The sequence below is a fragment of the Paroedura picta genome, chromosome 3, assembly GCF_049243985.1.
Source record: "Paroedura picta isolate Pp20150507F chromosome 3, Ppicta_v3.0, whole genome shotgun sequence".
NCBI lineage: Eukaryota > Metazoa > Chordata > Lepidosauria > Squamata > Gekkonidae > Paroedura > Paroedura picta.
In genome coordinates, this window is record NC_135371.1 from 124,609,496 (window position 1) to 124,635,392 (window position 25,897).

Here is a 25,897-nt window from a genome sequence, read left to right on the forward strand (position 1 = left end):
GAAGATATCCACAAGAGAAAAAGGGTCTAAGCCTGCCCTTGAACAGAAAAGAGAGACCTTGGCAAATAGATCCACCATAAGGAAGTCCCACTGTGCAAAGATAGGAGAGATGTCATTCTTGTGTATGGGCTATTCATAGAGGGTTCCACTATTATGCTGAGCAGATATTCTTTAATATTTTCTGAGCCAGCAATATGGATAGACTGAAGGGAAGTTAGAATTATAATCATCTGTTCTAAAATGGCAGTGGCCTCTAGGCACTTGGAGTGAGGGAAGTTGTACCCCCATTTGTTGATGTAAACTTGGATATGGTGTTGTCCATATAAATTGGAGTCACCTTTCCACATAGAAGAGCTGTAAATGAGTTAAGGGCATAAATAATAGCTCTCAGTTCCAAGAGGTTAATTTGGAGACCTGATTCAGCCTCAGACATACCTATCTCTACAATGAGCACCCAAACTAGAGTGTAGTCATAACTTGGGGGATAGAAATCCAAAAGAAACACTTGTCAGATGGTTAGAATCAGTGGTCCACCATTGTAGCTCCCTTAGCATCACCCTCAGAATAGAAAATAGTGTCAGGGACTCCTGGGCCTTGCAGCCCTCCTGGGACTCCCAGCTGAAAGCCAACGTCCCTTGAACCTCCTCACCATGGAGCAGGTGCCCTCAGTCATGGCTTGACTCCACCAATGCCTCCCCCCCCCAGATCTCAGAAGACAGTGGAAGGCCCCACCAACACAGCCTACATGCAGCTACCCCTGGTGTGGAGAGCAGACGCACTGGCAACAGAAGAGCCCAGCCCTCATCTGCCTGACAATGATAGCGGCATGTCAGGGAGGCAGGAACTAAGGTTGTTGGGAAGATGGGGGCCGGAGAAGATTCTTTTGGTTGGGGCATGCCACATGTAGTTGGTGGCCTAGCTCGGAGTCAGGGTGTGGCCAGGCTGCAGAGATGTTGAGCAAGAGGGCAGGATTAATGTAACCTCAGAGGAAGGAGGAAAGAAGGAGTAGTTTGATTAGGGAGTGGGGAGAAAAGGACGCAAGCAGCAAACACTGGGGAATGGGGGGAAAGGGGGAGGGAGGGATGGAGAGACAGAGAGACTACAGAGAGACAGAGATAATCTAGCCAGCATGAATCTCCATAGACTTCCCTCCAGATTGTCAGTGGGATTTGCAGCCCGAGGTGGCTGGTCCCTCCACTGCTACCTATGGGGAAGGCATTGGTGATGGGTTGGTCCTGGGTCCTGGGTGGCCAGGCTAGGCATTTCTCTTTAGGCATACACCCCCCTACCCTACTCGTATATCACCAAGTCCTTCCCTCTTGTCGCCAAGCCCTGCCTAGCTGCCCTGGGATCAAAATCAGTTAGATAGATCTCTGAGGGTGTAAACTACCACCTTCCACAATAGCTAAATGGGGAATCAGATTAAAACTTTGTTAACTGCTGGAGGATAACTTTTTATCCTTAGGGTGTGGGAAACCTTCAGAAGCCACAGAGAGTTAAAGAGCCTGTATGAATGGCACATGCATATTGAAATCAATTGGAGGTGTTTACTGTCCATTTTGTTATTCTGCATTAACTGTGTTAGTGTAAGAGGGGCACAGCAGACTATCCAGCCAGATCTTCCTCATGCAAGACTGTTTTCATTTGCCTGCGGAAGGCAATTTGGAGTTAATATGGCAGGCTTTGCTATGTCAGTAACAGTGAATTTTTTAGTTGGTTTATCCATCACTATCAATTCCAATTCAGTTTGCAGTGTATCTCCATACCTGAGGTTAACAGCTAATTTTTCTCATTTCTTTGCACTGGCTTTATTCTATGCTGAACATTTAGCCTCACTGACTGAAGAGTTCAGGAAACACAAAAGTCTGCTAACTATTTTATGATATTTTGTTGGTCTGTGCACTGTGGGGTATTGCACTGTGCTGGCTTTGGAATATTTCTGAGTGAACACTGCTACCTATACACTTTGTCTACAAATAGTTGTTTTTACCATGGATACAGATGTACTCTTGCTTTCTCTGTGTTTATTAGCATTTTATTTATGTATTTATTACTTATATTTATTAACTGCCACTCATGGCAGAGCTGGCTCATGGCGGTTTACATAGATTCAAAACCCCACATAAAACAACACCCAACCAAGTCTAAAAAAACCCCTGATGGTGGAAAAACACTATCAACAGGATATGCCTTCATTCCCACCTCCCTGCCCTGCCTCCCCCCCAAGCACAACCATTGGCTCTCCAGGAGGTAGCTTCTGAGAGTATCTGGGCCAACAGCTTTCCATAGGCCCATGTAGGGTGGGAGCCAATTTTCCTGGCCCAGCCTCAACCAAAGCCTGGCTTAAGAGCTCCGTTTTACAGGCCCTGTGGAATGTTGACAATTCTGTTAACTCTTCCGGGAGCTCATTCCACCAGGTTGGGACCAGGTGTGCCTCCCAGAGGCCAGGGACAACCAGCAGATTCCTACCCACAGAGCAAAGAGTCTTGGGGGGGGGACAATAGTGGGGATACAGAAAAGGGAAAGAAAAAATGGGGTTATACAACATAACTGTATTTGTTGAAGACAGTCATGTAGTACCAAATCTATGAGAAAGAAAATACATCCCCTTCATTTTAGTATATTATGGTAAAAAAGAAAGTCTGTTATGTATCTAATTTCAAGAACTCACTTTCTATGTTTTGTTTTGGTCTGCTTACCAGTTAGTTTTTTGGTATACTATACAGTTTGGTATACTATACAGTTAGTTTTTTGGTACACTATACGGGGTGCAGTATTCTCTTTTAGCTTTTTGACATCAAGATAAGTCTGTAAACTTGCTAGCTTTTTGTCTTGTATTAATGGAAAGAATACATTTACTTTACATAATCCGGATATTCTGGTTTATTTCAACACTAGATTTGAGACATATTTGTTTAAAAGAGCAAACAGTGATTATAAACAGTTCCTGGGTTTGTTAGTATTACTCACCAAACCTATCGTTCAAAAATATACAAATTAAGGGCCACGTTCATTTAACTTCCCAAGACTTCTTTTAAATATATTCTTACCAACAAAAGATTACAACAGGGCATATATGTGTGTGTGTTGTTCCCTCACTCGCTCTCCAACTCACTCACTGTCTGTCTATGCCAAAATGAGTTAGTGGAGATTGGGTGTAATATAAATGTAATCATAAATAAATACATATTTAATAACAGAATTAATTTTTAAAGTTTTTTGCAACTTAGGCTATGTTGCAGATATCTAACTTTGTTCAAAAACTTTCCAGATGGTTTATCTATGTTAGTGATTTTTCTTTGTTGTTAATTGTAGCATTTGTCAAATTTGAGACCTGTCATCTGCCTGTGCTGTCTTACCCCTACTGGCTGCTTAGATCTGCCAGTGTGGGTCCAGGGAACAGTAAATGCTTCCCTTAGACCGTTTATGCACTGGAGGTTTCATGCCGTGCTGCAGCCTGGAGTTTTAGCCGTGGCAGGTTGCCCCACCTCTTCCTGCAGCCACATGGGGGAGCATTTGGCCTGGTGCACTTCATCCGCCCCCGATTTGTTCCCAGTGCATAAATGGTCTTAGAGAGGGTGTGGTCATCTCTGCTTTGATGCAGGCAGTGGTGCATCCACTCCTAAGCAAACCTACTTTAGAGGGTTGAATAACTACCATTGAGTTTCAAATGTACCATTTTTTTGAGCGAACAAGAAGAAGAAGAAGAGTTGGTTCTTATATGCCACTTTTCCCTACCCGAAGGAGGCTCAAAGCAGCTTACAGTCGCCTTCCCATTCCTCTCCCCACAACAGACACCCTTTGGGGTGGGTGAGGCTGAGAGAGCGCTGATATCACTGCCCGGTCAGAACAGTTTTATGAGTGCCGTGGCGAGCCCAAGGTCACCCAGCTGGTTGCATGCGGGGGAGTGCAGAATCGAACCCGGCATGCCAGATTAGAAGTCCACACTCCTAACCACTACACCAAACAAGTCATTCGCTGGCAGGGGCTCATGGGAATTGTAGTCCATGGACATCTGGAGGGCCTCAGTTTGACTACCCCTGCTCTAAATCATCAATCTTCTCTGGGAAAACTGATTTCAGTAGTTTGGAGATGAACTGTAATTCCAGAGGATCCCCAGGTCCAACCTGGAGGTTGGCGTCCCTAGGTGAACTTCAACAATTTTCTGTGGCTTTCCCAAGACCTGACTGAGGTAGTGACAGACTTTCCTACCTCTTAATTCTCCTTCTCCGCCTCCCTGAGTCTCCACAGCCTCTCATTGGCTTATGTTGCTTAAAGTCTGCCTACTTCCCTCTTGGAAACACACTTGATCATGGTGAGGGGGCTCCTGTGTGTCTGCAGAGATCAGAGTAATAATGTAAGGGGTTTAGTCTCTGACAGGAGGCTAAACTCCTAACAGTCACCCAAGGGAAAATGAACACAGTTAAGACACCAGATTATGATCATAGCTGAACAATAGCAATGGTTAGTACTAAACTGAAGAAATTGGATGCTCAGCTCTATTTTGTGCTTTTGAACAATCCCAGGGAGGCTGTGGAAACTGTGAACTTTCTGGAGGAAGTTTTAAGATAGATGAAAGCTAGCAAACTGCAAATCCTGATGAAATGGATGTACTGTAGGTGTGGAAATGGATATTTGACCTGGGTAGGGTTGCCCTCCCCCTAAAGAAGCAGGCCTGTAGCTTGGGAGTGCTGCTGGATCTAGGCCTTGTGGTGGATAAACAGTTGGATAAACAGGGAATGACTAGGGGATGCTTTTACCACCTTTTTTTTTCTTTAGTATAGTTTCCCCAAAAGCACCCCATCCTCTGTTGATAGCAAACCTAGGCCATCCTTGAAGCTACAATTAGTAAAGATGATACATTATTATTATATATTAAACAGCTCTGTGTGTTTAAAAACAAAACTAAAATAAAGCCTTTTGATTCCCTCAGTAATACTTGTTAACTGTTTTGCTTCTTTCATCATCAGTATTTGTTTTTGTTGTATAATTTTAGGTTTTTACTTCCCATGGACCAACCGTTATTATGCCAACTTGGTTCTGCTCCCGAGAATGGTTTTGTCATGTAGGCAAATTTGATGAAGGAGGAAAGGTAAGTTATGTAGACATGCATTATAAGTGTGTTCTAAGGGTGTTTCAGAGAAGCCTGTGGAATAAAAATCCTGAGTGTTGGAATTACTCACCAAAGAAGGGACCAAGATGTATCTGATAGGGATAGGCAGGAACTAAATTCATCATGAATTTGCCTGGTTCATGCCTCCCCAAACATTTCCCATACCTTTTGTCTGATTCATTTCAGGCTATTTAAACGTAGCAGCTGAGCAGGGTACTCCAAGCAAATAGAAGCAAAACAGATTGCAGCCATTTTGGCGATGGATTTCATTTCCTCTCACTTGAAAGCATGAGGGGGTTAAATTGATTACTGAAATGGGTGTCAGACATTTAAACCTAGCAGCTTGGCAGGTCTGCCCATCAGATGTTAGATTTAAATGTCTGTCAGCCATTTAAAACATTTCCTTTCACCCTTCCAAGTGAGGGTAAGTGAAACGGACCACTGAAATGGTTGTCAGCCAATGAAACCTAACAGTGGATGGGAAGACCTGTCAAGCTGTTAGGTTTAAATAGCTGGCAGCCATTTTAGCCTAATAGTGGGTTGGATGCACTCACTGACTGTTGGGCTAGAAAGGATGGAAGTGAAATGGAGGGTTTAAATATTTGTCAGCAATTTAAGACTAACAGCTGATTGGTGGACCCATCAAGCTTTTAGGTTTAAATGGCTACCATACATTTCACCAGTCAGTTTCACTTCCTCTTATTTCTAAATGGGGAGAAGCAAAACAAATCTGCCCAAACCGGCTGATTCATTTTGGGGCTTTTGCTTCAGTTTGGGAGTTCAGTTCAAGAACTCCCTGAACCCCAACCAGGAATTTTCTGATTTGTGTCCATCCTTAGTTCCTAATGAAGAACCCTTCCAGGCTTTCACTCTGCAATGGGCGTAAAGAGCCAGCACCTGGCAAGATGATAAGCAAGAACTCAAGTATATTTCCCCCAAGCACTGGTACTCCAAGTATATTTTCATAGTGTTGTAATTAGTTGCTGTGTCAATGAGGCAGCCAGTGGTTGGATTCCCAAACAAAGGTGTGGATGGTTATATGATGTTGTTCAGTTGGTTGTCTCTGTATTCATATTTTGCATGGTTGCAATGAGCAGAATGTTGACATCTTTGTCATTGCTCAGAGATCACTGGTCCATCTTCCAGTGGTTGGATACAAAATAATAGTAGATTTTAAAGGCCATGGCATTGTTTCAAAGTGTTTGCACAACATTAGTGTCAAAACCTGTACATTGAATTGTATTGGTTAAATACAGATATTTCATCGAACATTAGGAAACATTCATGTGGGACGTAGCTGATACTGGGAAAGTTGGTATGCTGCTTACACTGCTTTCACTGGAATGTAGCTGTTAGGGTGTTAGATTGTAGCCATTCTGCCAGAAAACTCCTTTGAGTGTCCTTCAGCCAGGCACTCCATCTCTCCCAAGCAGGCCTATTTCACAGGGTTCTTTAGAGAACAAAGGGGAAGCGGTACAAACCATATATTGCTGCCCTGATCTCCTTGGAAGAAGGATGAGATGAAAATATATAGGTTCTGAACAGTTATAGCTAGCATTCTTTTGGTACTGAAAAGTGTGTTAGTAGTAGATAAACAGCAAGGAGTTGAGTCTTTTCTTATCCGGATCATTTATGAAATCATACCTTTCTTCACACCTGTGTACCTGAGTGTGCCAGGTATTCTGTGGGTGGTCTGGCTTTGCTGCTTCCATGCTTGACATGGGGGCCAGTCACTTTACTGTTAGGCATAATAACGATTAACCATGATTATGTAAATGTTGGTACTGTACCTGGGTAACTGGTGCTAGAATTCCTTTTTCTAGATAAATTGAAACAGGAAGCACATTCACCACAGGCACATAGTTCCTCAGAAAGCATCCTGCCTCTTTAAGGCACAGATATTTTGTATAGTACTCTCACAGCAACACATGACTCGTCCCAGATAATCCTGAGAGAAATACTTCACCAGACATTGCAAGGCACCGTAATAACGAGAAAGGAGGAACCGGCCCAGTGTTTCATCTGCCATGTTTAAGAGTGATCTTCTTTCCCCCTTTAGTATCTAGCAAATGGGCAGGTGTCACATTGCTGCCAATAAATACTTAAACAGACTAAAAGGTCTCCATTCCAATATTTCTATGTACTAAACAATCTCCATAGTAGCAACCTGCTTTTCTCATTTGTGACCAAATCTGTCCACCTGCTGTTCAAATTCTGGAATGAACAGCAGACACCAGGGACTCAAATTAAAAGCCTTGTTATGTAGTACATTTAAAATGCATAATCAGAAGCATTTGTGCAGCGTGTTAAACACTTTTCTAGTATTCTACTACTATATTGGGTCCCGGTTTTCAAGTTCTGTGCTAACGATCCACTATGTTTTGTCTTTTAAATTCAAATATTATATAACTCTTAGCCTTTCCCCCTAGTTTAAACATACTGATAACACTGAACAATTAAATCACTCTTTAAAAACGTACACAAAACTGAAGTTGAATGCTTTACATTTACATCTGGAACCCAAAAATAGTTTACATAGGTGCCAGCCTAATTTAAAATCAGAGTCTAGTGGTACCTTTAAGACCAACAAAGATTTATTCAAGGCGTGAGCTTTTGAGTGCAAGCATTCGAAAGCTCACACCTTGAATAAATCTTTGCTGGTCTTAATGGTGCTAGTGGACTTTGATTTTATTGTGCTTCTCCAGACCAAAATGGCTACCCATTTGAATCTAATTTAAGTTGGTGAGAAAGATCCACAGTTATGTTCCCAAAATAGAAAAAGTCCTGTCTTGACAGCCTCTCATTTTCAGAAGGCAGAAGCACTTGGGACAAAAAGGCCTTTGATGATTTTAATTGATAGAGCAGGTTCCCTTGGTAGTAAGCATTCCTTAAGATATTCCAGTCCTCTTTTGCAGGTGAATTACCTGTTTCCCACACAAAGGCTGATGTAAAGGCAAGAAGGCCAGCCACAGCACAATCACAGCAGGCAGCTTCCTTTGTGGGGGAGCATTTCGGAATCACGGTAGTCTTTAATTATGCAATTAATGGATTATACAAATCCCCCCCCCATTTCTATTCAGTTTTGTTTACTTCCATAATGATGTAAGGCACTCAGAAATGTGCTTACCCCTGATGAATATAGTTTGGGGTTTATTTTGGCAAAAATCCTGTGCCCTTCTTTTGAATGTGGATAAGGGCTGTGAAATCTCCTAGACCTCACACTAATATTTGAAAATATAGGAATGCAATGAGATGGCATCACTATGTTTTGAAGATCAAGTTCTTTCTTCCATTCTGCAGCCCAAGGAGAAAGGCTGAGGAGTTCATCCACCTTGTGGTGAGCCTCAGAAACCACTAAGTTGTTAAAGTTTTCTAACTACTCACTTTTCTGATGTTTGGAGTAAAGGGGGACAAAACCATCCAAGGACCTGTGCTGTGAACAGCTGAAGGGGGGAGCTTACCATCATGGTGACACTGGATCTTCAAATACCCAGAACTCCCTTGAAGCTCAGCATCAAATACAGCCAAGATCCAAAGTAAATAATTAAAGACAGAGGTAAACCCAAATAATCACAGTGCCATCCTATGCATAATTACTACAGAATAGCCTCTTTGAAATCAGTGGTCTTAGATGTGAGTAACTCTGCATAGGATTCCACAGTCAGACAACCTTTTTTCATGGGTGCAGCAAAATTAACCAAAATTAACCTTTGTGTCTTTGCATGAATTATTGTTCAGGGCTTGACTTCTTTCAAGTGGGTAGATAGCTTGGCTACCTGTGAAACCTGTATTTGATTCCTCATTTGGCCATGATACTCACAGGGTCACCCTGAGCCAAGTCAATCCTTTCTACCTAATCTTTCTCACTAGTCTGTAACCGCTCCACTGTAAAAAATAAAGGAGTAAACCCTCTGTGGGAGGAGTCAGTCTGGGATGAGAAAGGCCACTGAGTGGGCTCTTGCCCCCGAACTGACAAGTGGAGGGCCCAATCGGCTGGCCTACCTTCGCCTACCAACCGCCATTTCAAGCCTGCTACGTCGTAGCCCGCCCGCCCTGCCATGGCCCGACTTCAGGTGGTACCCAACAAGGCGGTTAGCCAGCCCCATACCTCAGAAACCGGCCAGCCTCCCCCACAGCCTACCTTCGCCTGCCGGCCCCACTTTGCTGCCTAGAAGCCAGCAAGCCACGTCGCCACCCGCTCACCATGGCTTCCAGTGCGCTGCAGCAAGCGCTGGCCCCGCCACCGTCCGACTTGGCATTGGCCCCGACAAGCCAGTTAGCTAGCTGCCCGCCTCCCGAGCCGCCCGCCCTCCAGCAGAGCCTCACTTCGCCTCCAGGCCGACATCTCGAGTCTCATGGCCCGCGAGGCACGTCGCCGCCCACCCGCCCGCCCTACCCTCGACTGTGGCGCCAGCAGCACCAGCCCCGCAGCAGCCCAACTTCACCTCGGAACCCATGAGCCAGGTAGCCAGCCTCCCACTCACCTCCTGCGCCTCTTCCCGCCACGCGCTCTCCCCCCCTCTTTCAAGCCCTCCCGATCCCCACTTGCCTCCGCCGCACCTTCCCGCCATGCCTTCTCCCACCCTGCTCCAAAGACCTCCCCATCTACGCACACCTCCGCATTCTCCCCCCACTCCCAACCCCCCCATCTGCGCGCACCTCTGCAGACACCTATCCGCCCCGCCTTATCGACCCTCCGCCACCTCTCCCACCCCCCAGCCATCCCTGCTTGCCTCCGCCGCCGCTTACCCCCCCTGCGTTCTCCACCCCCCATGCCACTTCCTTCCTCCCACCGGTCCCTTCATCCTCCATTCCTTCCTCCTTTCTTCCTTTCTAAATTTCAATCCCTCTGCCTTCATCTCTTTCTCTCTTCATACCTTTGTTTCTTCCTGCCTATCTTCCTCCCTTCCTTCTGCCCCTCCAGCCACCCACCTCACTAGCACCCGCTTTATTTGAAGTACAACGGGCTTAATTTCTAGTTTCTTATCAAGATAAAACAGCAGCAGGGGGATCTATGTATACTGTCCTGAGCTATTTGGAAGAAAGGTGAGTGCAATTCTTTGAAGTTGTGCCTCTCACTTCAGAAAATAAGTCAGAAGTTGGGGAATCAGTGGCTTTAATGTTTTCTACCCCCAACTTTCTAATATTTGGAAAATATGTAATATTTATAGTACTGTCACTGGCTCATGCTCTGTTTTAATATTTTAGACTGGGGTTGAATCCAGACTAAATTTTTTGCTCACACATGAGTCACTACATTAGATGCAATCGTACATTCTTTTCTCCCCTCTACCACTTCAACCTATTGATCTTCCCAAAATGCTGTTCCTGGGGGACAGCCCCCCCCTCACAAAACTGCATCAGAGGAAAATCAGGGTCTGCAGCAGGAAGAGGTAAATTGGTGGACATTACCTCACCCCTCCATTACTGGAAAATTTAGTCTGGACCAACCCTAGGGCTTTTAGACACATCCATTTTGAAATGCACTCAAGAGAGAGCCATGTTGATGAATCCCACAGAAGTTGGCAATGGAAGGTGTATGTTCCTCAGACACAACCTGCAGATGAAGTGGCTTTGTCCTTAGTTTTGCATTCTCTTCCTCCTTGTACCCTATGATGAGGAATCTGGGAAAATAAAAGTGTGTTGGGAAAAGTCACTAGTAGGTTAGAAAAATGAATGTTTCCACTCTTTTCTAGATGAGGGATTTTTCCCCAAAAAAGTTTTGGAATGGAAAACGTCAGGTCCAGCTTGGCTTTTTTAGAAGCTGAATTAAAATATAGTGAGATTGTCAAATCGTTTGTCAAGGTGCTCTGGGGAAAAATCAAGACAAAACACAGACTCTGATATTCTTGGCACATTATGGGTAAAACTGAACAGACATCAGTGCTTGAGAAGTATCCAAGAAAGAGAGTGCTGTAGCCAATGATAAATTAGGCTATAAACTCTCTTAAAACAAGCCCTCTTCGCAATATGTCTTCAGGCAAGTTATGAGGCATACTGAGGTAGCCACCCCAATTCCATCACTGAGGTTTCTACCTCTTCTAAGTTTAATTGAATTGCTCTTTGCTGGTGTTGCTTCAAATATGTCTGTTTCAGGAGAGTAATCCTTATTTTCCAAACAATGGTGCAATTATAACTTCATCACAGATTTCCTGTTTTCAAATTGGGACAAAATGATTTAAAGGCCTATCAGCACACAGTACAAAGTGCAGTCACATAGCTAGCAAGAGGCTTAACGGGATTTGTATACTTCTGTGGAAAGCTGTTTTAAAAATGGTCTAAACATTAGATGAATATGTTGGGTTATAACAAGTCCTTAAATCTATCTCTGGTGACTACCTTGGAAAGACAAATGTGATTCAAAACACCTATGAAGCTATGTTCACCACAAACCTACACATGTAAAAAAATCAGTAGCCATTCTGGGAGGTTTATGCTGTTTCATATAGTCCTGATTTGTTTAGCTATAGAACAGGTAGCTCCAAATGTCTGCTGTGATTCAGTGATTGGAAGAAAAATGTATGAAGCTGTCACAAGGGCCATCATGGTCAAACCTGTGGTCAGTGTGACAATGGTGATAATGGCAATCAGTTATTGAAAGTAGCATGCTTGTGCTTATAGTCGCTCAAACCCATCACATACTGAGTTCTAGTCAGCATAAGCCAATCTTTTGTTGTTGTTGGCCAATTTCTTTCTTTCTTTCTTTCTTTCTTTCTTTCTTTCTTTCTTTCTTTCTTTCTTTCTTTCTTTCTTTCTTTCTTTCTTTCTTTCTTTCTTTCTTTCTTTCTTTCTTTCTTTCTTTCTTTCTTTCTTTCTTTTTGCATGCTGCTATGGCTCTCTTTAAAAACACTTTGGAACCCTTGTAGCATTAATATTTATATTGGCTTTTAATTTTGACAGTCTGAATCTGTGCATATTCACTCGGAGTAAAATATCTCAGGTGCATGTGTGGCTTGGAACTTAAGTGCAAACTTTCACCTTGCAAGAGAATCTCTTGGAATTCTCTTGTTGCAAACTGAATTTGTGCAATGTTACAGTTTCTAGTGCCGCAGTTCAATGTTTTCCCTTTCCTCCTCCTTTTTAGTCACACCCACAAGCATTCAAGAGTATGTGTCAGGAAATGCCCAGAACCGTAACATCTGTTTTTGAGTAAGTTGGAATGAGCTGGTCATTTGTGAATGCCTAATCTCCAACAGTTTCTTCTGTATGCTTTGTCTATAAAATGTCTTGCCAGAACAGAAAGAAATGTGGGTTCTGCCATCAACCCTAGCCACCAGCCTTTTCCCCATTACTCATTATTCCTTTAATGGGTTAAAATGTTTCATATGTTTCAGCACTAGCTCCAAAAGCCTAGGAACTTTTCCAGCTCTGCCTTCTATAGCACCTTTTATTACTCTTCCTTACTCTGTTATATCCATCAGACATGATCCTCAGAGCTGTATGTCTAGAAATTATGATGCACCCATATATGCTGAACGCTTATGACTTCAAAGCTGAGGAAGTCTCTGTCTTTATAATGTGTTACCTAGAGATAATGTGTTGACGTTTCCTCTTTGACACTATAGGCAGCTATCAAGATAAATGTTTTATAGTAACTTGTGGACTTTTTCTTAGAATTAATAACATCTATGAAACTGGTAAGAGTTCTGGTACTACAGTCACTAAAAGGCCTTGGAAGAGCTGATACCTGTAGAACCTACAAGTATTAAAGATACAGGCCTGTACATTTTCTAGTCCTGCAAGGATCATCTTGCGCTTGCTGTCAGCATAAGTATTATTACAATTTGACTAGCTGTGAACAACTGAAGAGAGTTATGCCTTTGTTACGACACTGTTTAGGAATAGACTGTGGAACTCCAGCTGTGGAAGAATTTTTCTCAATGAGTAAATGCAACATGACCCCATCTCTGTTATCCTAGAGTCAGTGGAATGTACACCTAGTAATTGTATATCATTGTTTTAATACTGACCTTTAAGTAATACTTAGAATATATGTTGTTCAAATCACCTCATGTACATGATATCAGTCATTCTTAAAATACGTCTGTAAGTCTGGCTGATCATAGTATGTTTATATACACACTACAAGCAGGGGATACGTGTTACCCAAATTGCATGAACACGTGTCCTAGAACACATGTCTTAGAGCTTGTGGTGAAAATAGCTCAATTATAGTGAGAGGTGGGTAACTAGCGTTTGGATCTTGCCTATATATATACGAGGGTTATTCCACCCGTAGGAACTCAAGGCAGACACTGATGTAAATGGTATAGTTACCTGTCTGAGGAATGGAGGATCAGAGGAAACACCACAAACCAGCATGGGAGGTCTCCATAGGTCCCGGGTTGGAAGACACTCAGAGAGGCTGTGTGAAGCCACAGTTTTTATGGGATTTTGAGAACGAGGCTATGTGACAAGACTCAGGTGAGCATGTGTTTGAAGTTTCCAGAGTCCCCGGAGGTTGGGACAATGCCTGGCCGAGTGCAGAGATGGCTGTAGATGGGCTTGGACAAAGGTTTTAATGGCTCTGAGTAAGAGAGCCATTGGGTCTAGCTGGCGGGATGTGGGGAGGAGATTTCCCATGGCAGCGGGGCCAAGTGTGAAAATGTTACAAGACAAAGGGTTTGCCTAGGAGCCCCTGGGCAAACAGAAGGGAGCCGGTCCACTCTATCAGAAATACAATGGGGTGGGGTGGGGTGGGGGGTTTAGGATGTGAGCTTGAACCCAGAGGCACCTGAGTCAGGCAGAGGCTGTCATTTCTAAGCCTAAGGCAGAGAGCAAGATTTCTAAGATGGAGTCTGGCCTGGCTTGGCAGACCTTAGCAGTGTCATGGCTTTGGCTTAAGCCTGGACGATTGTGGAGTGCCATTGGTTATAGAAGACAGTGTGCCTGTCTTTGAGGCAGGGAGTCCTGCCACACGTAACATATGGCAGTGCTTAATCACCTAGTTAGCTTGTGGCTGGCATGAGATTTGAACTTGGAGCTTCTTGACTCTTCACACTATTTCTCAAGATTTTATCATCATCAACAGCAGCAGCATTTCTTTGATATAGGGTTGCCAACCTCAAGGCAGGTTCTGAAAAGTTCCTGGAATTATAAATGATCAGTTCTTCTGGAGTAAATGGTTGATTTGGAGGCTGGACTCTGACATTATGCCCCACCGAGTTCCTGCCCCTTCCCAAACCCCACCCTCTCCAGGCAAAAAAAACCCTCCCCCCAATCTCTAGGAATTTTACACTCTGGCTTTGAAAACTACCTTGGCTGATCTTACGAAAACACATTTATTCCTCCTGCATTTTCCCATGTACATATGGATGCTAAATGTTTTAACTTATTTTCTATCCTCTTCCATACCCATATGTTTATTTCTTATTAGACTCAGTTTTAATAATTTTAATTCATTTTGTAATGGCTAATGCAAATAAACTGACTACTAGACTCAGCTCACCAATGGATGGTTGTGTTGAACTGGTGATATATTTTCTGATTACTGAAAGTAAGTGCTAAACACTACACAGAAGCTAGGCATATCTGCTTTTCAAACCCTCCCCTCCCCCACACACACACCTATGCTAAATGTTAAAGCCATTTTGGTGTGATAATATTTTGCTGTGATAGTAACACTTCAAAAATCCATTGTTGCTGAAATTATCAGTTAAATATTTAAATTGCAGTATTCTTAATTACAGAATGATGGAAATATTATCTCAAATGATAAGAACAATAGATCCCTAAGCACTGAGTGCAATACAATGGCACAGTGAAATCTAGAAACTGGTATGTGGTCCTGGGCAGCTGCTTGGTAATTAAAACCCTGTGGCCAACTTGACTTTGCTTGTGTCACCATTGACATAGAGCAGCATTACAGAGTTGGACAGAGGAGAGGGATAAATATATCTGGATGGTAGGTTGAAGGGGTTTAGATTGCCTTTTTCTTGTGCTTTTGCAGTTCTCCTGCCCATGCTCATAGGGCTCCCCTTAATGCCTTCCCTATGACTTGGAGTTAGGTGTCCCCTTTTGGAGGACACCAGATGGGGAGAAGGGAGGGCATATCATTGTCTGAGTCTTCCTCCTCCTCATTTAGGACTTTAAAGGTTAAAACCAGCATCTTGACCTGATTCGGTCTCCAATCTGGAGCCAATGTAGCTAAACGAGCAGATGTTCTTTTGGTCTCAGTGCTCTTGGGGGATTATAAGGGAACACGTGGTACCATAGGTACACTGGTCCCAGACTGTTTAGGGCCTCAAAGATTAAAACCAGCACTTTGAACCTGATTTGGTTTCCAATCTGGAACCAATATAACTGAGTAAGCATTGATGTTATATGTGTTATATATTGAGTCTCTCTCAGGACTCGTGCAACTGCATTTTGGACCAGTTGGAGTTTCCAAAGCAGTCTGAGGGGCAGCTATGCATAGAGTGATTTGCAGAAGGCTAATCTAGAGGTGATGATCACATGGATCACACTAGCTTCAATTCAGAGAGGTATGGTACAAGCTGGCATGTCTGGTGCTGGTGGAAAAATGCCGGGTGGTCTGTCTTTATGATTTGGGCCTCCATTGTTAATGGAGGTTCCAAAATCACGCCCAGACTTTTGACAGTAGGTACCGGTGTTAATTGTATCCTGTCAAACGTTGGGAGCTGTATCACCCACTCTTCTATGTGCCGGCCCAGCCAAAAGACCTCTGTCTTGGCTGGATTCACCAGGCCAGATTGTCTGGGGATGTTGGTGGATGGTCATCCATTAGCAGAAATAGTTTGGTGTCATTCGTGTATGGGTGACAACAACCCAAAACTCCAGATCAGTTGGGTAAGGGAGCACATATAGATATTTAAAAGCATTGGGAAAGAATGATCCTCTGTGGGACCCCACAGTTTAGGGCCATATGCTGGAAGATATCTTCTGCTACTACCATCCTTTGTCCCCTGTTTTAGAGGAAGGACTTAAGCATTTCATGGCTGTGTCTCTAGCTCCTATCTCAACTAGGCAGTGGGTCACTAGTTTGTGGTCAACTATATCAAATGCGGCTGTCAAATCTAAAAGGTGCAGCAGCACTGACCCACCTAGATCCAACTTTCTCCAGCAGGAATAGTTCCAGCGTGTTACCTTAGGGGAATAATAGGTTAGGAACTTGTGAGGGGATTGAGAGACAAGCTAGCCCTATTTCAATGGCCTGAAATTCTTGAGTTAAAGGAGGAGTTTAAATAAAACCATCCTTTATTATCTGTCTGAAATAAATACCAGTTAGTTCAATAAAGCTGTGGTGTGTGTGAAGCTGTAACTGTTTTAAACCAAAATTCTGTTATCCCTTTCTGTAATAACCAATAACTTGTTATATTCCTTGTCTCACCCACCAAACCACTGACTTCTAAAGAAGAGACGATAAACTTAATTCTTCATGTTATGAAAGGAAGGTACTTCTATGAATCATTCCAAGAGAAGGGGAGGAGGAAGTAGCAGAAATTACATTGGAGTAGGATTCTACGTCCCCAGTCTTCCTCTGTAAAAGCAGCACATAATCCAACACAATTATTGATTAAAATTGCCTCAGTGACCACTTGCAACCCATGCCATAACTAAAATCAGCTCAAGCACTGCTACTAGAAGACATTTCAGAGTGGGTGGGAAGTTGTTAAAGTACATGATCATCACTGTGCTACACTGGGGTACGACAATTATTGCTTTAAAATCTTAGAGAATTAGCTAGACATATGGAAGATAAATATGGAAGAAATATGGCACTTGGGGGGTGCAGATCAATATGTAAATATTTTATATGCATTTGAAAAAGTGTGAAGATTTCTTCCTCACCCTCAATCCCTAAAGTAATGTAGTCATACTCTGTTTTCAAACAAGCTATATATATATATTTAAGGTCAGTGTCTCCCAATATCTATTCGGTAGCATTTTATGTGAATTCCAGTGGCTTTTAAATGCTGGCTTAATATGTTAGTTATTTTTGAACTAAACACAATATGGTCTATTCTAGGGCATCCCAGAAGATCTGCTGTACTTTTATGAACATCTGCGAAAAGGTGGTGAAGTCTTTCGAGTTGACCAGTGCCTCCTTCTTTACCGTTATCATCCACAAGCAGCAACTCATTCAGTTCTTGAGTAAGACATGTTTTGTATGAAATTGCTTGAGATTAGAGCTACCAACTTGGGTAGAGTGGAACTACCTGAAGATCTGTGGGTGGACCCCATGGTAGGCAGGGTTGGGTGGGAGCTTAAACCCACCCAACATAATAGAAGCAGTACCAGTGAGTTTAAGAAACAAATATCTTCAAGTGGCTATTGGTAGGCAACTACACAGAACTGTTAGTCTTCAAGAATTGGTTTCTGGCAGTAAAAGGCAGGGGAAGTGAGCAGTATCTTAACCTTGGCTGTTTTAGCTTTTAAGGGGTGGGGACACACTGGGACCTGGCCGAGTAGCAACCACTGGATGACTTGTTACCACATGACATTGATGACTAACCTTGGACTGGCTGCTTGCTATTGTTCAGCAGTATCCACCTCCTTATCAACCGCCAGTGTGGTATAATGGTTAGAATTTCAAACTAAGATCAAACTGTGATAAAGAGAAACTGTGAACCATCTGCACCAGTGGTTCTCAACCTTCTTAATGCCACGACCCTTTAATACAGTTCCTCATGTTGTGATGGCCCCAAACCGTACACTTATGCAAGTATTCTTTCACAGAAATTAAACCAGAACTGGCCAATGGCATGAAGATCCATTGTTCATGACTGTATATAAACTGTTATTTTTTTTCGGGGTTTCTCAGCTCAGTTTTGCCTCTCGTCCCACCATGCCGATCTCGCTCTTTCCCACTGCTCCAGACAGATGAACGCTCTATCTCGATCTACCCCGCAAGGCAGTTGTGTGGATGGTGCCCCCTCCGGCCAAGCTGCTTGCCCTGCCATGACTCCTGTGAAAGGGTCGTTTGACCCCCAAAGGGGTTCCGTCCCCCAGGTTGAGATCCACTGATCTACACATTCTCAGAATGGGGTAAACTTCTTTGGGCCCCCATTGTGGAGAAAGGCAGGGTATAAAATGTAGCTGAAAATGTAGGTAGATGAAAGGTATGTTTCCTGTATTGGGGTGAAGGGGGATTTCTATGGCTGCAATACATGTGCCACTTTCTCCTTGGCTTAGAATAATAATTTGGACAGCTAAATGGGAATAAACAACAAACAATCAGTCATGTAACACCCTACATGACCTGTAAGTTATATAAGACAATGCATAAAGCAACAAACTAGAATTTGTCCTCTTAACTCAAGACCAGGATTCCAAACTATATTTTATTTGTAATTTAGGGAGCTGTATTAAAGGCAAAAGGACAAACTGTAATTTTGTTGTTGTTTAAATTTAATTCAGACTCATTTATTATTTATTTCTTCAATTTATTGACCACCACTCCCAAAGGCTCTTGGCGATTTACATATGACCCACTAAAAACCCCATTAAAACCCCATTAAAAAGACTGTAACAGCAACAATCAACAGCAAGTAAAGATATCGGAACCCTCAACCCCCCCCCATTCATCTACTTGAGGGAGGAGAGGGGAGAGATAAATCAGATGGTGGCCATTGTTGGCAACAGGAGGACCCTAATTACTCTTCCTGCACTAACCTGGCCTCAACCATAGACCTGGCAGAAGAGCTCCGTTTTGCAGGCCCTGCAGAAGACAGCAAGGTCCCGCTGGGCCCACAGCTCACCCGGGAGCTCATTCCACCAGGTTGGGGCCAGGACCGAAAAGGCCCTGGCCCTGGTCGAGGCCAGGTGTGCCTCTCTCGGGCCAGGAACGAGTACAAACTTCCCAGCTAACTATCAGGAGTTGGCATGAACCAACTGACAAACTAAAGTACATAATGAATTTCGGGCTGTTTATGGTTTCTGAAGCAATGTTCGTGAACTGGCCATGCACTTTCACAAATTTTGATCCACTTTGTGGTAGTTTGCATCAGGTAGTCTGTCTGTCAGGTTTATTGTATCTAGCCATTTGATGGTTTATGAAAAAGCTTGGTTTTTTTCTGGTGGAAATGGCTATAAGCCATTTTAGAATCAGAATCAGAATACCTTCATTGGCATAAACTGTAAACCATTTAAATCACTGCTTTTTGCTTCCCAGCTTCCTCACTGCTTTCTGATAGTTCAACGTTTTTGTTTAAATTACCCCCTGCTTTCTGTTCCTTGCAAGGGGTTAAATGGCTTCTATCCATTTAATCCCCTGTTTTTTGCTCTTGTGGGGAGCAGAAAACAGAGATTTTTACTTTAAATGGCTCATTAGCCAATATGAACTGGTTTGATTCACAAACCAGCATATCAGTTCATAGTACAGGTTATGGTTCAGCCACAAACCCCAAACCACAAAAATGTGGTTTGTGCCCATCCTTATTAGTTATGGTACTTAAAGGATCCAGGGAGTCTTCAGCATCCAAGCCATATGAGTACATGAATCAACAGACTACAAAGCTTGATTCCATAAGAACAGACATGCTTTTGTTGAATGCAAATCCACCCGTAGTAAATAAAAGTAGACTTCTAAAACTTTAACTGAATTGAATCAATGAGTTTCTATAAGGTTGGTCTCACAAGCTCAAGAATGGCACAACTTCCTTCCTCTCAAGGCTTGGCAGACTTACTCAGGGACTGCATAGTTCCCCTAAGTCTTAAAAATAAACTTTTTGAGACTTTTGTGTAGTTTCCTCTGAGCACTCTTCAGGGGTTGGATAATAAACCTTCAGTGCTCATGTCATTCATGGAGCTGTTGAACAAACTCTAAAGACATTTTAAGATGAAAACTGAAAAATATGGCTTAGACTTAGCGTGATTTTATTAACATAGAGGTTTCACAGGCTATACTGGTAACTAAGGTATGGATAATGGGCTTCATTGTGTTAGCTGAATGCTAACTGGAAAATCCAAATCATACTCTGCTCCATCTGAAAAGCTTTGAGCAGCTTGTCTAATAGTTGACATTTTTCAGAAAGGGTGGGAAAGAAATGGGTTTTCCTCCTAAAGCAGCTATTGCCTCATGACAATAATTCTGAGAACAGTTAATGGTTGTTGTGTTCATCTTGGAGGTGACTGGCTGGTGATAGGGACCAGATTGTTGAATAGAGATAGAAAAAAGTAGAAAGTTTTGTGTTTTGTTTTTGAATCCCACACTTCTTGTTGTGAAGCCATTGAAAACAAATAATAAACCATTTCTTAAAAAACAACCAGAATAGGGCTTGATTTTTATTATTCGTTGAACGGACTGATGTATTTGATCAGTTTATTAGAATTCCTCCAACCATTGCTTATGATGTGCCAAACGTTTTGGAAGAGCGCTGCTTGTTGCTGTGGGAAAACATATTCTTGGAAGAGAGTTTGTTCTGAATTAACAGCAAGCTGTTGCTGATTCCAGCATACAAGGTTGTGTGGCACAACCCCCCTAGATTACCACATACTTTGGAATGTGGAAGTGCCATAAAGCAGATTCAGATGGGCTGGTTGCACAGTTAGGAAGATTCCATATTGTTCTCTCTTAAAAGTTAGATTAATTTTTTTTCCCTGAGATAATGTCGGCAGGGATTCTAAAAGTTAGAGGGAAAGCACCTCCTCCTGGTGAAAGTTAGAGTTCAGAACTGATGAAATGGCTGTTTCCTGTACAGGCAGTGAAATTCCTGACAAACTCTTTCAGAAAGTTATTCTTCTACTGTTCCTCTTTGAGTTTTTGATTTTCTTTCCCTGCTTCTCTTGTTTGTAGAGCAAGAGCTTCCTGAAGAGGAGTAATAAAGGCTTGTAGTAAACCCTCAACTTACATAGTCATGCCAAAATTACAAGAAGGCATTTGGCCCCGAGGGGATAGTGAAGAAGTTGCTGACACAATCGTGTGCTTGCTAAATGGCATACCCCACCTTAGCACTCAAGACAGTTTGCAGCTCACCTGCACTTTTTGCTTCCTGAAGTTGTCTTTTTTCCCACCCTCTCTCCCTTTCACATTGCCCTAGCAGTGTCAGCACTGTGATGCTGGGGCCACAGGAGCTGTGTCCCTTCCTTCTCCAAGTATTTAGAGAGAGTACCTAGGATTTGTAGAGCATAAATGATGGATAGGGCAAGCAGCTTTCCTAGTAAGGCTGAAAGTTTTTTATTTGTTTTATGTGTGATGAAAATGGCATTCTAAACTGAAGATGGAAGGGTTAACAAGCCACTTTCCAAATATAAAGAAGGTTCAGCTCTCAGTTGAGCAAGAGCTTCTGTTCAGCTCTGTGAAGGAATGGACTTGTAAACCCTTCAGGTCCCTCACAGTCATCCTGAATCTGTAATACCAACACTTTCCCCTGTACTTAGAACTTATCTTAAACAACTTTAAATTAGGGCAGACTGAAGTAGTTTAAAGTTCAGCATTATCCTTGGACTTTTTCCCATTGTTCCTTGCTATATGAACAACAAAGTCCCTAGGTAAGGCATTCGTGCATTATCAGAACCGATAATATGAAAGAGAACTTCCCCAGGTTCTGGGACTTTATAATCTTCCCCTTGGATTGTCCATCCTCTGCTGCAGTCATTCTGTTCTTCCTGCCATCAAAGAGGGAGAAAGAAATTCTACTTGTTTGGCTGTCTCCCTCTCTGTGCTTCAGTTGTGACGTTTTAGCAAAATTACAAGAAGGTACTTGGCCCTAAAGCAGCGGTTCTCAACTGCTCCATTGCCACGACCCAAACTGCGGTGGCGGCGGGCTCAGTGGCAATGGCATGTGCAAAACGGTTGGGCAGCGGGGAGGCAGCCATTGCAATGGCTTTGCAGCTGCCTGCCACTGCTGCCTGCCACCACCCACCACCCACCGCTGCCCCACTGCCGTCGGTTGCCACCACTTGCAGCCACCGGTCACGTCTGCTTGCGGCCGCCACCACTGCCTGCCGTCACTGCGGCAGCAGGCAACCAGGGGACCCCGATGAAGGGGCCAGGCGACCACAAATGGGGTTGCGACCCCTAAGTTGAGAAGCACTGCTCTAAAGGGATGGTGAAGAAGTTCCTGAAGTTCCTGTCCTACATCAAGAGCATATTAAGCTCTTAAATGCTCTTTCCTTGGTATTGATGGCTCAAATCCTGGCCCACTACTTTCTGCCAGCTATGAGTTCACAGCTAGGTTCCAATTCATAAACAGAATTTAGTCATTGAATTATTGGGGTGAATTCTAGGAGGGAGAGCATTTCTTAATAGCCCCAATTCTTAGAAAGAATTGAAATATTTTGGAGTGGGGGAGGGTTGTCAAATCACAGCTGACTTATAGTGACCCTATGGGATTTTCAAGGCAAGAGTCATTCAGAGGTGATTTGTTGTTGCCTCTGCATCATGACCCTGAACTTCCAATCCAAATACTAACCAAGACCAACCCTGCTTAACTTCTGAGATCTGTCAAAAGACTCCAAAATCTGAGGAAGTATTTCCAGTTCACCAGAAGTCTCTTTTCAGAGGTTTGCTGACTAACTGTTCCCCCCTTCCCACAAGATCTCTAAGGAGATCAGGAGCCAGATTTTTGTGACTCTTAAAATATAGTGCCATTGTGTATTTCAGTCTTTCAGTTGGTCTCACTTGAAAGGACGTTGGGTTGGAAAATGATGCTCAGGAAGAGCCTCCAAGGAAGTGAGCTACTTTTAAAGGCCGTAAATGGCTTGAGGTCAGTGTGCTTTGGAACTACCTCCTCCCGGACAATCCAGATCCCAGTCAAGTTCATCTTCCCAAGTATTGCTCTCTGTGCGTCTGCCAGCAGAGGTGTGGTGGGCAGCAAACAGAGATGAAGCTGTTCCAATGATGGCACCTTGCTTTTGGAATGCCTCTCCCCCTTGAGGCTTGCCTTACATCTAGTCAAGTCATCAGGCCAGATCATTTCCCTTTATCTCTGCTATCAGTTGGTATATGCCATCTTTTAAGTCTATTTTTATGGTATGCTTATAGGCTGAGGACTGTTTAATGGGCATTGGTTTAAGCTGTTTAATATTACAATTCATGGCAAGTTTGTAGTTTTATGTTATTTGTTTTTACTTTGTGGGCCATTTCAAGCAGGTAGCACATATAGTTTCTAAATAAATCGAAGCCCCCATATTTCTGTCTTTCTTGTTAGAGTGTCTTTTGATTGTACAGTGCTCCCTAGCTTACTTTGAAGATAACTCCTTTCTAGATCCTCAGTCTTGGAGGAGAAATTCTCCCAAATACAGACTATACTTGTGCGGGACTGCCTGTTTTCCCAAGTTAAGGAAATGCATCCTATGGATTGGATCCATTAGTGTGCATACACAAGGATCATGAAATTATTCCAGCATTGTCCTCCCTCCAGGAGCCCATTCCCAACATTGGGAAAGTTTATTTGGTTCAGACAAATGGATCAGCCAAGATTGTAGTCCCAAGTCAGGGTTCCAAGAACCAGTCTCTATTGCTGGAGGGATTGTTCCATTTTGCTTATGTGAAAGCTAGAAAAGGGGTATGCAGACTTTGTGGTCCAAATGTCAGAAAATACAGCATCTACCTGTGAAGATATTGATGCTCCAGCAAACAAAAGGAAGAACTATCAACAGCTGTTCTTAATACTACACATAGTACATATGGTTTTTTGGCACAGAATTAAGGGAGTAGGGCTGGTTTAAAAATGTCAATATACAATATTGTGGTTTTACTTTGATGCCTAGATCAGGCATGAGTTCCCCAGCCTAATTTTCAGACCACACAAATCAGGATTGCTGCATGAAGAAGGGGCTTCAGCCTTCCTTCCTGGACTGTTTTTCCTGCTTGGGGGCAGTATTTTCCTTGTTGGAAGGCTATGGACATACTAATAGGGAAATAGCACCCCTGGAGCTTTTTTCAGGCCAGAAAAATGGCTCCTACTATCTTTAATACTTCATCACTGTTAAAATATTTGAGCAGAGGCCTCCTGGGCGGAGCCTGTCTGGCCGCCACTTCTGGTCTGGTGGCCAATCAGCAAAGCTGTGCACATCCTGATTGGCCCATACCCACAGTCACCCACCCCAAGAACCTGGCAACAGCCACCTAATCAGCATGTGTGTCCTGCCCCTGACCATCTCAGTTATTTCACCTCACTTCTTTCAGTTCATCGTAGTCTGTCGCCTGGTGAGTCAGCCGCCCCTGGCAGATAACTCCCCCCCCTTCCTTCAGCCCTGCTGTGAAGGAAGCCTTTAACAGCCCCAGACTGAGGCGAGGGAGGCATTTCTGAGAGCAATACAGAGGAGTCTGAGGGCATGCATGTACATCCCTTTTGAGGTGGGAAAGCTTTCCCCTTCTGCCTAATCGCTGGGTGAAAGGGAGGCCACTGAAAATCCCCTTCTCACTTAAAATATGTGCGTGGTCAGTTTCACTGCTCAAGGGCAGGTGCAGCCAAGCCATGTATATTTCTTCTTTGTGACCCTCTGTAGATTTGAGGCCTACCACACAGGGTTATTGCGCAGATGAAACTGGATGCTGTTGTGGAGGTTCTTTTGCCTCCTGTTTCAGCAATTCCAGGAGATCTCCAGGCCCCACCTGGAGGTTGGTTGTCCCTGATCTGGAAATATTCCTTGAGGTTTGGAAGGGTGGCCTCAAAAGTGTGTAATGTCTCCTCAGCCACCTAACCAGCCACATTGTACCCAATGATCTATTTCAGGTCAAGAAAACATTGCAGAGAGGAGGTGAGATTGCCAGATTGGTGTAGGTTCATTGGTGGAGTTCCACACTACCTAGGTGTGCATAAACCTGACTAAGGTAAAGTCTGTTGTGCACAGAGAGACCTCTACTTAGGGTTGCCAGCTTCTGAGTCACTAAACCCATACCAAACCATGAGCTAGTGCCCATTGTATTACAGAATGCAGTGGGCTTTACTACTAGTATAGTATAATAAGCTTTGTTGAACAGATGTTTTTGCAACTTTTGGTTTTCATCCATGTTAGGTGCTGCTGAACTAAAAAGTTGAAATAGGTAAAAAGTAAAGATATCCCCTGTGCAAGCACCGAGTCATGTCTGACCCTTGGGGTGACACCCTCTAGCGTTTTCATGGCAGACTCAATACGGGGTGGTTTGCCAGGGCCTTCCCCAGTCATTACCGTTTACCCCCCAGCAAGCTGGGTACTCATTTTACCGACCTCGGAAGGATGGAAGGCTGAATCGACCTTGAGCCGGCTGCTGGGATTGAACTCCCAACCTCATGGACAGACAGCTTCAGACAGCATTTCTGCTGCCTTACCACTTTGCGCCACAAGAGGCTCTAAAAAGTTGAAATGCTAAATATAATCAAGGAAAGGTGGAGCAGGAGATGGAGGGCAGGACATTTTGATATGTAGTTAAATATTGACACAATTCATTTGCTTTATACCCATGCGGAGGATGGGGAGGCAATTAAATGCTTAAGGGGAGGCAATTAAATGCTTTATCACAAAGACCAAAAATCTCAGCTGTACTACTGTAAACTGTCCATTTTTTCTTGGCACCACTGAATTTCCAATGTAAATTATATTCCCTTGTCGATAATTAGGATACTGTTTAGGTTTTTTAAAAGTAGTAATTTACAGAATGTTTCAAGAAATCATACAAACATACAGAAACAGCATGATGTACATAGTTGGATAGGAAGAGATCCGTATAGACATATCATTTGTATGAAAGCACGGTTAAGACAACTCATAAGATTTTTAACATTTGCAGCTTATTGCCAGTGATATATAAATCTTCGTGAAGCCAAAGAACGTGGTTTGTTTAAAGAAAGGTGTGTCAGGTAATCTTTTCAGCAAAGGTAGCAATCATTCTAAATC

General features: G+C 43.3%; 1 protein-coding gene across 7 annotated transcripts in view; it reads left to right on the forward strand.

Annotated features, from left to right (window-relative positions):
- The window catches only part of QTGAL (queuosine-tRNA galactosyltransferase), a 267,594-nt gene that overhangs the window by 194,677 nt on the left and 47,020 nt on the right, over positions 1–25,897 (forward strand). For 5 of the 7 annotated variants that reach the window (XM_077327585.1, XM_077327581.1, XM_077327586.1 and 2 more), the window contains 2 exons: positions 4,997–5,092; positions 17,103–17,227. In XM_077327585.1, coding sequence (XP_077183700.1) covers positions 4,997–5,092; positions 17,103–17,227 — 221 coding nt within the window. The remainder of the gene's footprint in view (positions 1–4,996; positions 5,093–17,102; positions 17,228–25,897) is intronic. The other 2 variants (XM_077327584.1, XM_077327587.1) reach the window with 1 other exon arrangement.